Genomic DNA, 15947 nt, shown 5'->3' with positions numbered 1-15947 from the left:
ATGTGATAGTGAATTTTCATCGATGAGTTCTTGAAACTTGGTTATTTTCCCTAAAACTATATATTTTATGTTAAATCTCTGAACGAGGTATTAACAGTAACTGCACGATAAAGTGAAGTATATTTGCCACTTAAATGTGGTTGACCCCGAGGGGTGGATGTTACTGTTGCTTTTAGCCCCAGGAGGGGCTAATATACTTCACTTTATCGTGCAGTTACTGTTAATACCTCGTTCAGAGATTTAACATTGCTTGTTTTCACTTTTTCGATATCAGTGAATAATTTCACTGGAGAAAGTTACATATATTTGCCAAGGGATGTCTTTTGCATCGAAGGTCGGCGATTGTCAGAGCTTTCCAAAATCTACGGGCTAGTTCTCCATGGGCTGTCGCCTCTACAAACATCACTGTTGCTTTTAGCCCCAGGAGGACATCTCCTCCAGCTGGCTATCGACACACATCTGTGCCCTGTCTGCATTTGCCAAGGGAAGTTATCTTTCCCATCTTGATCTACGATACGTACGTACCCGAGTTTCAGGGTTATTTCCCTTCTTCAGCGTACGACAATCGCCGACCTTCGATGCAAAAGACATCCCTTGGCAAATATATGTAACTTTTTCCAGTGAAATTATTCACTGATATCGAAAAAGTGAAAACAAGCAATGTTAAATCTCTAAACGAGGTATTAACAGTAACTGCACGATAAAGTGAAGTATATTAGCCCCTCCTGGGGCTAAAAGCAACAGTAACATCCACCCCTCGGGGTCAGCCACATTTAAGTGGCAAATATACTTCACTTTATCGTGCAGTTACTGTTAATACCTCGTTCAGAGATTTAACATTGCTTGTTTTCACTTTTTCGATATCAGTGAATAATTTCACTGGAGAAAGTTACATATATTTGCCAAGGGATGTCTTTCGCATCGAAGGTCGGCGATTGTCGTACGCTGAAGAAGGGGAATAACCCTGAAACTCGGGTACGTACGTATCGTACATCAAGATGGGAAAGATAACTTCCCTTGGCAAATACAGTCAGGGCACAGATGTGTGTCGATAGCCACACATTTTATCTATAAAGCTCAATTTAATTTTGATTTTTTATAAGTTGATTTTAATTGAGTTTTTACCTGTAATTTTGGATTTTGTCCCTAATATATATATATATATATAATATGTATTGTTGTGTCTGGAGAGAGTCATTCTCTTTTAGTGCCTTTATAATTAAAAACACTCACCGGAAAAATTTCCACTCATTTATTTATTTATTTTTCTAAATTTTTCGTTGCATCTTGCAACCTTTTCAGTAGCTGTTGACTCTGTCCATTATTCAAGCTGCGTTCCTTTTTTTTGTGCGCATTTGCGTGGGTCAGTGTGTCTGTATGTATGGATGTGCATCTCCGTCTGTGTGGACGTGTGTCTCCATATATGTCCTTGTGTGAAGTGTAGTATGTGTGTGTATGGTCATGTGTTTCAGTTTTCATTTGCGCATGTAAGTGTACGTGTGCTTGTCTGTTCATATTACCTATGTACCTATCCGTCTGTATATTTGTCTGTTTACTTTCATATCCATTTGCCTACATACATGTGCATATAGATATATATATATATACACACACACATACATTCATCTTCATAACAGCCCACTAACTATTCTATCTGTATATAAATATAAACTGTGGGTATGGGTATGATTATCTACTACGTATATTTCCTATTTAGTACTGGAGATGTTTCATTTATGAGGACGTACTCCTGTATTTGTCTGAGTGTTGGGTCCTTTGGGTGCTTGGATAAAATTCGGATGTCAAGTTGACCCAAGTTGCCTCCATGTTGATCTATGGCATGTTGGTAGAGCATGGAGGACTGTTTTTTGTCGTCATATTGTCTCAGATGTTCATTTAGTTTTTTCGCAATGCTCCGAGATGTCTCCCCTGTGTACGTCATGTTCATGTCTTTACAAGCACCTTCTATGAATCTTATGCTGTAAACTACATTTCTAGTTCTACAGTTAGTGCCTGGGCTAATCCTACATACACTGCAGTTATCATTGGTGCATATGATATTCTCAAATCTATATTCTCACATAGTTGTGATCCGATGGAGTTCCCTGGCTTTTCAGCAATCTTAATGTTGAGTTTGGTCTCCATCAGAGCTTTCCAAAATCTACGGGCTAGTTCTCTATGGGCTGTGGCCTCTACAAACATCACTCCTTGATATTTGTCGGTTTTATACCACATGTTCACCCTGTTTGCTTTGTCACAATATCTTTGTATCCTATTCTAGTCTTTGCTCCTATATCTAGAGCAGGTACCACTGGTTTCATTACATATAATGTTATCTAACTTCTTTCTAGCACCCCTATATACTCGAACCCTATCTTTCTGATCATATCCCGAGAATTGCATGTGGTGCATGAAGTTCTGAACATGTTTCCTCGTTTCATAGGGTTTGCATATAAGGAACACGTTATTAATTATCCTAACTAAGTCTGCTATCAGTATGTTAATTTTCATGTTGTGTGACAAAGCTGAGTTCTTGTGAACAACATATTTCGAAGCTATGGGTTTCATGTAATAGGAATGGAGGAGCTGCACTCTGTTCACAGTCTCTAACCAAAGTTCAGTATCAAGGACGAGGAGTCTATTGTTAGGGTGCATAGTGGGGTAATCTATAGTTACCTTGATACTTTGGTGGAAGGAATTAGCTACTTGCTGGATGCTCTTCATTATGTTCTTCTCAGTTTCTACATTACCGTCACTAGAGTTGGTTTTAACTAGGATATTAACGTCATCTACATATCTACTATAAAGTAGAAGAGTTGTGGACTGTTCTGCTATGGATTGCTTAAGTTTTCTGTCCCACCAGATCATGAAGAGGTTGGCCACATCTCCAGCTATACCGACACCAATGGCTGCACCTCGAACCTGCATGTATAGTTTCTTGTTAAACTTTACTATGTGATTCTTGAAGGGCTTCTTACGCTAGCCCTTATTGCATGTGCAATCATTCCTTTCACCTGATTATTATTCTCAGGGTCCTGGGTGGGTACGGTCCAGCCATTCCACCGCTCTGTAGTGCTTTTCTTCGCTGCTGAAGTGATGGTGGGTGGTCTTCCCCTCTGTGACCCGGTGGGGCAGAATCTACTGAAGTCATGTTCGTCTAAACAGATACTGTCGTAGCTTAGTCTAAGGATGAGGCCCAGTTCCCTCGTGTTGACCTTACGGAACTCTACTTCACTCTCACAGATTATCTCAATGCGTTTCTCCACAGCAAAATGTTTGTCTGTAGATGGGTAGTGTTAAATCACATTCATGTTACCTACTACACAATCTGCAAGTACTGATTTTACTGAGATCTTCCGTGCTCACACAGAACTCTAGGAACATTTCTATGAGAGGTCGTAAAACCTGTGAGAAGAAGTAGGACAGTCTATAATGTGTGATACATACATATATATATGTATGTATCACACATGCTCGAGCTCCAGCGCGCGTTCACGCACATACACACACGCACTCATAGACACACGTACACACACATGTACACAAATATACACGAGCATACACAGAAACAAAACACAGCTTTTAAACTACTTATGGTAATAACTTTGTTTACAACTCAACGGAGATATATATTTTACCATTCTCTTTTCACATTTCACGACCTTAAATTATATTCAAGAAATAATTTTCCACTTGTCAAGATGAATGGGCGACTACTTTCAAAGGCGTGAAACATTTCAGGGGAGATAACTTAACACAACCTACTAATCCTGTCAGTACGAAATCGTTTTTATTACAACACATAATAGTAAGTAGGCGAACTTGACAGAATCGTTAGCTTTGCGGCATTTTGTCCGCCTTCACGTTCTGAGTTCAAATTCCTCTGAGGTCGACTTTACCTTTAATCCTTTCTGGGTCGATAAAATAAGTACCAGTCGAGCACTTTCGGAGTCGATAAAATAAGTACCAGTTATGCACTGGGGTCGATGTAATCCACTGGCTCCCTCTCCCAAAATTCAGCCTGTGTGCCTATAGTAGAAAGGAATGTGAGAGAAGATAAGATAAGATAAGAGTAAAGCTGTATTTGCTTCTGATGAAAGATTTTTATTTCAAATACTTTTACATATCATCGTTTAGAACCTTGATTTTGGACGTCTCTCCAAATATGCGGCAATGGATGGTCGTTTAGCAACATTTTCTCGAAGATTAGCCAAATTTTGGTAGTTTTTCAGCAAATTAGGATCTTCCTGGACCGGGGATTCCAATACGATGAAACAAGCAATATCCGCCAGGGAAAGCTAATTGGAAAAAAGAAATGCATTTAGAAAAAGCAAAACATGCGCGAGCGCACACGCACGCACGCACTCACGCACGCACGCACGCACGCACGCACTCGCACACACACACACAAACACACACACACAGAGGATGGGCTTCTATTTTCCCGCTATCAAATCCACTCCCAAGGATTTGGTTGACTCGAGGTTATAGTAGAAAACACTTCCCCAAGTTGCCATGCAGCGAGACTAAACCCGGAACCATGTGGTTGGGAAGCAAATATTTTTACACATAGCCACGACTGCACCTACACGACTGCGCCTACACGACTGCGCCTACACGACTGCGCCTACACGACTGCGCCTACACGACTGCGCCTTACAAAGAAATAAAAAAAGAACAACCAGCTCAAAACTACCAGAAATACCACTACCCTAACCAGCATCAAGACCCTTCTTTTAACTAATACCCTAATACAAATACTAGTTTCTTTGTAAGCCTAGTACTTATTCTACAGGTTGTGCAGTGGGTAGTATGGATGTGATTTCACTCTACCTATCTATAGACAGATTTTGCGGTGGAGAAATGCATTCAGGTAATCTGTGAGAGTGAGGTGGAATTCTGTAAGTTCAACACGAGGGAACTGGGCCTCCTCCTCAGACTATGCTATGACAGTAACTATTTAGAAGACCATGACCTCAGTAGATTCTGCCCCACCAGGTCACAGAGGGGAAGACCACCCACCATCACTTCAACAGTGAAGAAAATCACCAGAGAGCGGTGGAGTGGCTGTACCGCACCCACCCAAACCCTGAGAACAACAATCAGGTGAAAGAAATGATTGCACATGCAATAAGGGCCAGTGTAAAAATAACCTTGAAAAACCACAGTAAAGTTTAACAAAAAATTATACATGCAGGTTCAAGGTGCAGCCATCGGTGCAGCTGGAGATGTGGCTGGCTTCTTCATGACTTGCTGGGCCAGAAAACTTAAACAAATGTTAGCAGAACAATCCACAACTCTTCTACTCTACAGTAGATATGTAGATGACATTAATACCTTAGTTAGGACCAACTTTAGTGACGATAATGTAGAAACTGAGAAGAACGTAATGGAGAGCATCCAGCAAATAGCTAACTCCATCCACCAAAGTATCAAGGTAACTATAGATTACTCCACTAAGCACCCCAACAATAGACTCCCTGTACTTGATACTGAACTTTGGTTAGAGACTGTGAGCAATAGAGTGCAGCCCCTCCACTTCTATTACATGAAACCATTAACTTCAAAATATGTTGTTCACAAGAACTCAGCTTTGTCACACAACATGAAAATTAACATACTGATAGTAGAATAATGAACAATGTGTCCCCACTATGGGAATCCTATGAAACGAGAAAACATACAGAACTTCATGCACCGCATGCAGTTCTCTGCATTTGATCAGAAAGATAGGGTTCGAGTATACAGGGGTGCTAGAAAGAAATTAGACAACATTATACGTAATGATACCAGTGCTACCTACCCTAGATATAGAAACAAAGAATGAAATAGGATACAAAGAACTTGTGACAAAGCGAACACGTGGTATAAAACCGACAAATATCAAGGAGTGATGTTTGTAGAGGCCACAGCCCATGGAGAACTAGCCCGTAGATTTAGAAAAGCTCTGAAGGAGACCAAACTCAACATAAAGATTGCTGAAAAGCCAGGGAACTCCGTCAGATCACAACTATGTAGGACGTACCCCTTTGAGAATACCATATGCACCAATGATAACTGCATGGTATGTAGGATTATCCCTGGCATTAACTGTAGAACTCGCTCGAAATATAGTTTACCGCATAAGATGCATAGAAGGGGCTTGTAAAGACATGAACATGGCGTACATAAGTGAGACATCTAGGAGCATTGCGGAACGACTAAATGAACATCTGAGACAATATGACGACAAAAACCAATCCTCCATACTCTACCAACATACCAAAACCACCATGGAAGCAACTTGGGTCAACTTGACATCCACATCTTATCCAAGCACCCAAAAGACCCAACACTCAGACAAATACAGGAGCACATCCTTATAAATGAAACTTCCCCAGTACTAAATAGGAAATATACATAGTAGATATCATACCCCCATACTCACGGTTTACACAGGTAGAGTAGAATAGTTAGTGAGCTGTTATGTAGATCAATGTATGTGTTTGTGGGGGTGTATATGTGTGTGTGCACATGTATGTAAGCATATAGATATGAAAATAAACAGATCAATATACAGACGGATAGGTACATAGGTAATATGAACAGACAAGCACACATACGCAAATGGAGACTGAAACACATGACCATATATACACACACACTTTACTTCACACAAGGACACATATGGAGACACGTGTCCACACATATGGAAATGCACACCCATACATACAAACATGGTACATAGTTGCAAATCACACGCACGCACAGACATGCACACACAAGGGAACAGAGGTACATACATATACAAGCACACGCTCACACACACACATACAAAATACACAAACACGGACATACAAGCACATGAATATGCAGAATACATACATACAGATGCACACATGTATACATTCATACATGCATGCATAGGCACACACACATACAAACACACACACACTGACCCACACACATGCGCACAAACAAACAAAAAGGAACGCAGTGTAAATAACGGACAGAGACAAGACTATTGAAAAGGTTGCAAGACGCAACGATAATTTTAGGAAAATAAAAATAGGAAATAAGTGGAAATTTTACCGGTGAATGTGTTAAATTATAAGGCACAAAAATAAAATGACTCTCCCCAGACACAACAGAATATGCTTCAACACACGAACTCACATAAAGAATCTTGCAAACCAAATCCAAAAACGAAATATATATATATATATATATATATATATCGTCATAAATATACAGGGATTAGCATTGAGTTGCTTCTCCAACATACTGAAAATTTAGAAATAGCAGTCAAAGAACTACTGATTCTAGACTACAAATTTTTCTCTAAACGGATGGCGATATTTATGGCACACATAGAACAAAAAAGCGGAGGGAAAAGCGTAAACAAAACAAGTCTTTAGTTAATTGGATACGAATCGTTTCATGGTTAAGCGAATGAAAATTTCACTATTCCAAATATTCTGATAAATTTGAAAGTGTCTCTAAAAAAATTCACGGTAATTTTTGGCCATGCGACACCAAAAATCAACGATAAGAAAGGCACTTACGAATTCATCGGCCAGTGAGTTCAGGCATCTCACCCCAAAGAAATCTATTCCATGTGCGTCACAAATAGTCCCGTATGAAAAGAAGTCCTCTTGTGGAGGGATTACGGTTTAACCATCTAACTTAGAGATATCAAATATAAAATATACAAGAATAAGGGCAGGGAATCGTCAATTAATAATAGAATTAATAATTAACAATTTTGCCAAGTAGTTCAGTATGAAAAAACCTTTATCGGTAAAACCATTTATCGTCATAAATATACAGGGATTAGCATTGAGTTGCTTCTCCAACATACTGAAAATTTAGAAATAGCAGTCAAAGAACTACTGATTCTAAACTACAATTTTTTCTTTAAACGGATGGCGATATTTATGGCACACATAGAACAAAAAAGCGGAGGGAAAAGCGTAAACAAAACAAGTCTTTAGTTAATTGGGTACGAATCGTTTCATGGTTAAGCGAATGAAAATTTCACTATTCCAATCTTCAGTCCAAATATTCTGATAAATTTGAAAGTGTCTCTAAAAAAATTCACGGTAATTTTTGGCCATGCGACACCATATCCAAGAAAGTTAGGGGTTGTGAATCCAACCCACTAAGGAATAATATCTATCCAATATACTGCTGGAAGAATACCCCATTATTATTACATTAGTGTTTTCCCTTTGTATTACCAAGTGCAATAAATGGGTGCGGGTAAAAGGATATTTTACCCTTAATTTATATAGCAATAAGAAAATGGAGGGGAATAGGTGGTATTCATCAACTTGCAGACATGGAATTGTGTCAATTTACCTGTTTATTTGTTAACTAAGAGGACAATAATAACAATATACAAACGTCGCATGCATACATACATACATACATACATACATACAAACACACACACACATACATATATATAATATATGCATATATATATGTATATGTTTATAAATATATATATATATATATATATATATATATATATATATATATATATATATATATATATATATATATATATATATATATATATATATATATATATATATATATATATGTGTGTGTGTGTATATGTAGTTATATATATATATATATGGGCGTGTGTGTATGCATGTGTGTGTGTGTGTGTGTGTGTAAAAGTGAGTTAGAGAACAAGAGAAGGAGAAAGAGCGATACAAAGAGCGAGAAAGGGAGAGTTTGGGAGAGAGAGAGGGAGAGAGAGAAATGAACTGAGTAGTGACGGCGAGCTTGAACATCAACGATGTGATTGAGAGAAAATGCCACAGGTGAGCGTGTTTTACTGAACAGAAATACAGTAAGGTCTCATCTATGTGATATAATGCCTGAAATATACCTGCTGCTTTCAGCTGTAAGCTTTAAAGATTAGGTTAACTCTAATATTCATTGTTTACACGGTTCAAAAATGTTAATATGCGCATGAGACTTATTGAAGTTATCTCCTATTACTTCCTGTGTTTAAATCTTAAACATTCATAGGTGGGATTCTCTACGAATTATGTGGATAATTTTAGTTGATCGAAGTCTTTGAGCTCAAAATGTTAAATCGGTCGTTGGAAAAAGTCGTCGCTCAGATGTGTGTGAGGAACAACTTTTACCAACCACCGTTTTTTCTAAATGTCCTGATGAAGGAGTCTTCACCCCAAAATATAGAAATACAAGGTAAAACTGCATCTTTGTTTTGTTTTATTTTCCTTCTGTAATTTACTTTGTGCCTTCTCGTATTATTCCGGCCTTACACAACAATCTTCTTTAAAATATATGTATGTATGTATGTATGTATGTATGAGAGAGCAGTGCATGCCATCAAAGTGACACTGGGATAAAATATACGAAGCCCATTATACCCATCATGACTACCCTTCTGATAAGGGTACACCAGGCACATGCATCACAACCATATGTGTGTGACATTGTGATCTCATATCAAGATAAACAGCGCATGACCTCGCATGACCTCGCATGACCTATGTATGTATGTATGTATGAATGTATGTGTGTGTGTGTGTGTGTGTGTGTGTGTGTGTGTATGTATGTATGTATATATGTATGTATGTCTGTTTATTCTAGTATTATGATAAAGAGTAACATATTTATTTAATTAACGCTTTAATTACTGCTTTGCTGATAATGCATTTTCCGTGCATTTTCCCACGGGTACGAATTAGTTTTAAATATTCTAAACTGAGTATGCATCCCAGATAACCACCATTTCTCTGCAGTGAGAGGTCACAGCTCCAGTACTATGGGCATGTGATTAGATTCTTCAAGTCGAATAAACCGGCAGGAGACCTAAGCGAGATGAATAATATCCGTAGTCTCAGTTGGTCACGTTTGGGAATCCCACCGGAAAGTGTAATGATAGCTGCTTCTGCTAGAACCTTGTGAAGGAGTTGCATGACGACTCTACTCCGACGAGCGACCTCTCTTCACGCATTAGGAATAGTAGGTGGAGAAGTTGGTTGGCTAATGGATATTTTAACCATCAAACTTACGGAATTCCCCACTATGTACAGCTGGCCAGGTTCCAGCTTGCTTTCCACATATTCAAGAACTCTTTCACAAACTTCATTGTATCTTTCTGTCACTTTCTTCTAAAAAAAAAAAAAGAAAAAAAATTAAAAACATAATAGAAATTAAACTGAATATTATACATGCAGGGTAAAGTAGTGAACTGACAGAATGGTTAACTCGTCGGAAAAAATGCTTAGCGGCATTTCGTCCGTCTCTATAATCCTTTTTTTTTTACTAGTTTTAGTACGTTAATTGCGTCACTGCAATTATATACGGGAGCACCGCGTTCAATGGTTATTTTTAATTGATTGTATCGTCATCAAAATTTAGGATTGCCCCCCCCCCCGTCTCATCGGTATTGCGTTCAAAACTAGACATTGCGTAAATAAGAAAGTATTAATATCTCTCTATAGGGCTTTCCTATAAGTAGGTTATCTCCCTTGGCTAGGCGGCGCTCCATGTATATAATTAAACTTCCGCAGACTACCCACGCCATTGTTATTGTTTTACGTCTTATCATGGATATAAAGCAGCTTGATGATTCAGCTATCGAAATACTTACTGTGCCTGAGTTAAAGAAATATTTAAGATTACATGGACAGTATGTTACTGGAAGAAAGGCGGACTTGACTGAAAGGTTGAAAGGAATAAAAATTCTGTCGATGAAGAATGTCAACAAAGTAATTCATCGGACGATAAGTCTGAAGTATCGGACGATACTTCAGACAGGAATAAGCAGAAGCTTATATCTCCTCTCGGTGAAGTATAGCCTGATCTAAAGATCTTTGTAAGTTGCCGAATTTCACAGATAATGACATAATTACCTCGTGCTACGGATGAAAGCAAAGCAACAGTTAAGGAGTGGCATATTTTACCACGACAGACACGTACACAGCATCGAATACCACGATGTGAGTGAAAGCTGCTCTCACTGTATTGTCCGGTGTCTGGTAATCCCTTCGATACCGACATCAAACCAAAAAAAGAATCCTGACCACAGAGTGTGGGTAATTATGTCAAAGGTCACTGGCAATGTGCATTCAGCTGATTGCAACTGTTAAAGCAAGTCACTGAGCATGCGTACATGTCATACGGGAGAGTTTCAATCAGAGGTGGATAACAACCTTATAGGAACCCCCTATATTTCGATGACATATCCGATACTAATTTATTCAAACGTGGTATGGTGCAATAAACATGATTATTTAATAAAGGAAATTATACTTTATCAAAAAAAGTTCTTGAGAATACTGGAAGGAACACATCGCTCAGTACATATCAGTTCGCTTTTTCAAAGAATAAAAATAAAAATACAAGATTTCAAATATCTTCCAAATCATTCATTACGAAAAAGCTATCATTGTTTGCTCATAAACGCTAACTTGATATGTATGCAATGACCAACTTCGAAATGAATAGTAAGGAAAATAGAAATCAGAACAAAATATTCATTGATAGGATTAAACTAAATCAGTGGTTCTGAACCAGTTTTTGTTTATGGACCCCTTGGATTCATATCTTACTTTACTGGACTTCCATAGCTTTTCAAAGTATAATAAACAAATTCCTACTGCATTATTATAATTAGATATTATTAGGAACTGTATAAAAATTATAATATCTAGTATATTGTAGAACTACAAGCAATTTACTGCACATAAATATTAACACCAAAATTTCATATGGATTCCGGTTGAGAACCACTGGTCTTCTAAATAGATCGAAGAAAATGTTAGATTTTGTTGGATGTTCTGCGTACAATGGTTTGCCTGATGATATCAAAGCTACACAAAATAGAATACTTTTTAGCGAAAGCTAGGGAAGAATATTGATAATGAGATGGAGAATGCAGTGTAGGGTCAAGGTTTGTTGATCCCGCCTTGAAGTTGAATATTTTCTTTGTCCACGTGCCATTCTTTCACTAGGAATAGTAACGTACATTGTTCTATTTTCTTATTGATTAGAATAAACTTTATTACTTCTACTCAGGTGTCGTCAATAAGGTAACAATTAAGTTATAATGTTCACAGAATATATTATGGTTATAGTTGTACACATGATTGTCTCTGGCCGATAGGCTGAACACCAGTAGGCGTCTCTAGCCTAACTAAAATAACAATAACTTATGTGCACCAGTAGACGTCATAGCCTGTTTAGAAGTGGTTGTAAATACTGAAGTGAGGTAGATATTGGACATAACGGAAGATGGTCCATGGTAGATGGCTGATGGGGTGGGTAGGGCAGGTGCATCACCGCCGACAGAAGGTGCCTATTGCAGCGCTCCTTACTACCCAAACAGAAAAGGATTCTGTTGAGAAATAAATTAAAAGTTGCAGAGACACGTCATATATTTTTTAGTTATATCTTTGTATTATATTAGGATCATAGCTTATGGTGTTTTGACTGGGACTCTCTTAGTTGTAAATAAATATCCAGCATGGTTCTAGTAGGAATTAAAACTGGTGCTTTGAAGAGAGAGAGATGCATTATTATTATTATTATTATTATTATTATTATTATTATTATTATTATTATTATTATTGTTATTATTATTATTGTTGTTGTTGTTGTTGTTGTTGTTGTTATTATTATTGTCGTTGTTATATCTGAATAATTTCTTTTTCTGTACACCAGTTTTGTTTTATTTGATTTTTAATAAACCCAAGATGATGGTGGTACGGGGTCGAAAATTTTTTGGGGGGAAAATCATGTAAGGGTGTCTGCACAAAGTAGTCTTTGCAGTCACGCTTCTAAGGGATCTAGCTTTTTTCATTCGCAAAATATGCATTTTTTAAAAGGAAGTAAAAAATCTGAAAATCGGCTATAATAATGTAGTTTTTCAGTCTCATTGCTATGAAGGTGTGATGTTGTGGACAAAAAAATGGAGGAAAAATTACAGAGGTTTAAAAATCTGAAAAACTCTGTATTTTCAGCTAATAGTGTGACAGAAATTTTGTGCGTTTAGCGGAGCGGTGTCAACTTTAAGGTTGTGCCCTGTGAAATTTATAGTTTAGCATCTGTGATAGGAACTGTTCATTGTAGGTTTCTAAATAAACAAAAATACATAATGAGATCAGCATGCATCATCTTACTGATACATAATGAGATCAGCATGCATCATCTTGTGAACCACAACACACTTTAAGTCCAAATAACATCAGATTCCTTAATTTACGAGATAAAATAATTGGTTGTACGAAATCAAAATTCAGAGTTGCATCGATACACCAAAATTGAAAGCAATCTGAGCAAAATTAAAGGTGGCTCATTTTGTAAATGAAAAAGACTAGATCTGTTCTAAGTAATAATGTGTGAACTGTGGAAGGGTTAGTATAATGAATATATTCAAAAGTAAGATTCCTACCTTCAAACTTTCCGTACAGGTTTCTAGTTGAATAAGAGCGTTCAAAATATGCATTACACATTCTACAACTTCATCAATAACGTATTCTTCATAAACGGTTTTACCGTAGAAACCTGGTAATAGGCAAAGAAATATATGAAATAAAAATTATTTCAAAACGTAAAAAACAGAAGTACAGGGCGGTGAGTTGAAAATTACTCTAAATCAAGTCAAATGTCTTAACTTAAAGAAATAGAAGTCACATATCACTCAAACCACACTCCATTGTCTTAGAAAAGTATGAATTACAGCCAGCTGTTATTCTAAAGCAGATATGATCTGGTGTTGTGTGCCGTCATTTCTACTATTGTTTTGGGCACCTAAATAGTTGCGAGCAGATATAAACATCCGCTCACCCCTCATCCTTTATATTTGATCCAAAGGATCATTATGAATGTGACAGCTGGAGGTAAACAGAGCTGCACTAGCACATGGTTCAAATACAAAACGGTTGTCCGGCCACGGAATTGGACCGACGACTTTACCAAACCACTAGGCCACGTAGATCCAGCCTGAGAAAAGGACGCATTAGAAATTTACTTTGGTTGGGCCATGTACACAGGATGGACAACAACAGGCTCCCCAGACAAATCCTTTACACCCAACTGTGTAAGGGGAAAAGAGACCAGGGAAGAACTAGACTAAGATTCAAAGATACTGTAAAAAGGAACATGAAGTGGAAAGGAATTGATCATAATAAATGGCAAACTCAAGCAAAAACCCGACCAGTATGGAGAAAGCCAACCAAGTCATGCCAAAACTATCAACAGGCATAATCGTGACGACTGACTGCAGATGATAGATAATGAGTTTTAGAGTCGAGAGTTTGCTCTTACACTTCCTCATTCCCTTCCCTTTATCTCCTTCAGCCATGTATCTCCTCTATAGCAAGATATCTGCGCTTGTCTCTCTATCATACTTTAACCTTTTGGTGCCTGGCATAAAGCCACCCACCTCCGCTTTGCCTCTCGAATACTCCTCTCTTAGCTTTTTCCTTATTCCCTGTTTTTATTTACTTATTTATTTATTTATTTTTATCTTACATGTTACACGGCAACCTAACTAGTAGCGGTAGCACGAAAAAGGCACCTAATTGTTTCCCTATGCACAGGAAAAAGACTGAATGGTTACGGTTCGACTGCTTTTGATCACAGATCTCTTCAATCAAAGCTAACAATAAGCTTAAACAACAGCAACGTATACGACGAGAAAAGTAACAGCTACAATTTGTGTTAGAATGAGTGCCGACACATTTAATACTTGCCATATAACCTTCCTAAATAACGAATGATCGCCATGCTCTGACTCAAAACTGTAGTGCCGTCAATAATGAGTACGGGAATTGCTTTAGAAGGTATACCTATAGATAAACCACATTTTCAAGTTAATTAGAAATATAGAGGAAACAAACAAAGGCGGTTTTATCGTTCGTCCTATATACATACACAGACATCCTAAAAGTAAATAGACACCTCTTCTTTTATATATATGTATATGTGTGTGCATATTTGTATGTATATATATATATATATATATATATATATATATATATATACAAGAATAAGGGCAGGGAATCGTCAATTAATAATAGAATTAATAATTAACATTTTTGCCAAGTAGTTCAGTATGAAAAAACCTTTATCGGTAAAACCATTTATCATCATAAATATACAGGGATTAGCATTGAGTTGCTTCTCCAACATACTGAAAATTTAGAAATAGCAGTCAAAGAACTACTGATTCTAAACTACAAATTTTTCTCTAAATGGATGGCGATATTTATGGCACACATAGAACAAAAAACCGATGAATTCGTAAGTGCCTTTCTTATCGTTGATTTTTGGTGTCGCATGGCCAAAAATTACCGTGAATGTTTTTAGAGACACTTTCAAATTTATCAGAATATCGGACTGATGATTTGGAATAGGGAAATTTTCATTCTCTTAACCATGAAACGATCGTATCCGATTAACTAAAGACTTGTTTTGTTTATGCTTTCCCCTCCGGTTTTTTGTTCTATCTGTGCCATAAATATCGCCATCCGTTTAGAGAAAAATTTGTAGTTTAGAATCAGTAGTTCTTTGACTGCTATTTCTAAATTTTCAGTATGTTGGAGAAGCAACTCAATGCTAATCCCTGTATATTTATGATTATATATATATATATATATATATATATATATATATATATATATATATATATATATATATATATATATATATATATAAAATAAATAATAAGTGAGTATATACATATATACGTACAGGTATGTGCATACCTACGTCTACCTGTATATATGGGTGCATATCTGGGTACAGGACATTGCAAATTAAACGTAGACAAAAAAATAATAATAACCAGAGTACAGAACACACAGAGGCCACATAGAGAACATTTTCCTTCATCAGCTACCCCCATTCTAACACAGGCGTTTCGAAGAGTAGGGCAGGACGCATCGTTAAAAATATGTATATATGTTTGT

At 37.1% G+C, this 15947-nt stretch overlaps 1 protein-coding gene across 2 annotated transcripts in view; it reads right to left on the bottom strand.

Annotated features, from left to right (window-relative positions):
* Positions 1 to 4094: 4094 nt before the first annotated feature.
* LOC106870955 (glutathione S-transferase) overlaps positions 4095 to 15947 on the bottom strand; it is an 18842-nt gene continuing 6989 nt past the window's right edge. The window contains exons 2-5 of one of the 2 annotated variants that reach the window (XM_089352239.1): positions 14730 to 14825; positions 13427 to 13539; positions 10044 to 10142; positions 4095 to 4298 (exon numbers count right to left, since the gene is read on the bottom strand). In XM_089352239.1, coding sequence (XP_089208365.1) covers positions 4134 to 4298; positions 10044 to 10142; positions 13427 to 13539; positions 14730 to 14825 — 473 coding nt within the window. In that variant the 3' untranslated portion in view covers positions 4095 to 4133. The remainder of the gene's footprint in view (positions 4299 to 10043; positions 10143 to 13426; positions 13540 to 14729; positions 14826 to 15947) is intronic. The other variant, XM_089352238.1, reaches the window with a different exon arrangement.

Source organism: Octopus bimaculoides, chromosome 5 (genome assembly GCF_046866305.1).
Source record: "Octopus bimaculoides isolate indiv1 chromosome 5, ASM4686630v1, whole genome shotgun sequence".
Lineage (NCBI taxonomy): Eukaryota > Metazoa > Mollusca > Cephalopoda > Octopoda > Octopodidae > Octopus > Octopus bimaculoides.
This window is presented reverse-complemented; position numbering and strand designations above follow the sequence as displayed.